Source organism: Palaemon carinicauda, chromosome 40 (genome assembly GCF_036898095.1).
Source record: "Palaemon carinicauda isolate YSFRI2023 chromosome 40, ASM3689809v2, whole genome shotgun sequence".
Classification (NCBI taxonomy): Eukaryota; Metazoa; Arthropoda; class Malacostraca; order Decapoda; family Palaemonidae; genus Palaemon; species Palaemon carinicauda.
The window spans coordinates 19,491,738-19,493,588 of NC_090764.1; the positions used below are offsets into that span (position 1 = coordinate 19,491,738).

Here is a 1,851-nt window from a genome sequence, read left to right on the forward strand (position 1 = left end):
TAAAGATATAAACTAATATAAACCAAAAAAACTTACATCGACAGAATCCCCAAATTCGTCTTCTTGTACGGACTTCGGAGACGCCTCTGCCTCCCCCTCGTCCAGCTGTCTCTCCTTGGCCTGCAGGGAATCGTAGAGTGGGTGGGGGTCGAAGGCCCCTTGACCCTCGAAGTCCAAATGACCCTCTCTAGTTACATCATCGCTCGCTTCTTGCCCTATCACGCCCGTGAAGATAGCCGTCACACCTATCACGCCCAAAGTCAGCAGTTGGGCTATTGCTATCATCTGGAAGGAAGAAAAAGAGGATGAAGATAAAGAATCTGTATGTACATGGTGGTTAGTTGAATGTGGTTGGTTGTGGCGGTTTTTAAAGGCCGCTCATGAATAGCAGAGGCAAGGGACAGTGACGTTACCCTATCAAGCAGAACAGTGCCCTTGAGACTGACCATATATACATATGATCAGCGCCCAAGCCCCCTCTCCACCCAAGCTAGGACCAGGGAGGGCCAGGCAATGGCTGCGGATGACTCAACAGATAGACCTACAGGCTCCCCTAAACCCCGCAACCTTAGCTCACAAGGATGGTAAGGTTGCAAACACTAACGGCACTAACGAGACTGAGCAGGACTCGACCCCCCCGACTGGCAAACACCAGTCAGAGACGATACCAATACTTGTTAAGATCCGGAAGGTGTTTCTGCATGTTATGGTAGAGACTGTAAATCCTCAGGAGCCATGAGAGTACAGTTGGATACAGGAATTCCTGATACACCTCGCTCTGAATAAGTGTAACTAGCCACACCCTTACTGAGTGGAGAGTTCCTGTCAAAGGGTACATTTCTTTGGAACGAGGTGCACCAAGGATTCTTGTGTCCAACCGTACATTTCTTTTGGTTTTCAGTATACCTTATATATATTTCCATAGATTCAATTCCTATCTAGATTAGATTTTAACACAATAATGAATTGTATAAGACTATTTCACGTGGCATTCTAAAATTATCATCTTAAAAGAAAACTTATCCACCAAATTCATTGGCTGAAGTATGGAATCATACGTAGGAATATTTGTAAATATAGATGAAAATGTAAATTTATCTAAAGACAAGGGAATTCACATAAAAGCGAGATACAATCTCGGCCTATGAGCTAATAATGGACAGTTCTATCTGATATATTCTGAATTTTAGGACTGAAATATCAGCCCTTGAATGTGTTCCTCGTTAGTCGAGTCAATAGTATATATGTCACAATACAGTAAACATTTATTAAAAATACTATAGCAGAAGGCACCAACTTACGAACATTCGAGTTACAAACACTCGACTTAAAACACAAATAAAACTGAAAATAATAAAGATAAGATAAAAGAAATACTGTATTAATACAATATTATATAATTTAATATAGTAAGCAAAATAATATTTGTAATAACCTGATATCATTTTCATATGAAACCTGACTATTTGTTGACCCTTTGTAGCTAGAAATCATAAGGTTGGGATTCAGGTTAGGCCTACCATAGGCCAAAAAAAAAAAAAGTTTAGAGACGCATAAATAATTCGAATTACGAACACTTCGACTTACAAACAGCTTCCTGAAACCAATTAATTTTGCAATTCGAAGACCTTCTGTAATCTAGTGGATAGGAATGCATGCCTAACAGATAATAAATTTCATCAATAGAAAGAAGACAAGCCAAAGGTTCCTGTTTACAATCTCAGTTGTAAATATTCATGCCAGCTCAATCATAGTAATTTTCCTTTGCATTTATATATAATTTTCATTCTCATTGTGTTCCTTTGCACGAAGACCTATTGACGAATAGAAGCACTGTTAGTTAGGACGAGA

General features: G+C 39.4%; 1 protein-coding gene across 3 annotated transcripts in view; it reads right to left on the bottom strand.

Moving 5' to 3' along the window:
• Positions 1-1,851, bottom strand: part of LOC137631582 (mucin-2-like) — a 53,319-nt gene that overhangs the window by 8,579 nt on the left and 42,889 nt on the right. For all 3 annotated transcript variants that reach the window (XM_068363428.1, XM_068363429.1, XM_068363430.1), the window contains one exon: positions 37-285. In XM_068363428.1, coding sequence (XP_068219529.1) covers positions 37-285 — 249 coding nt within the window. The remainder of the gene's footprint in view (positions 1-36; positions 286-1,851) is intronic.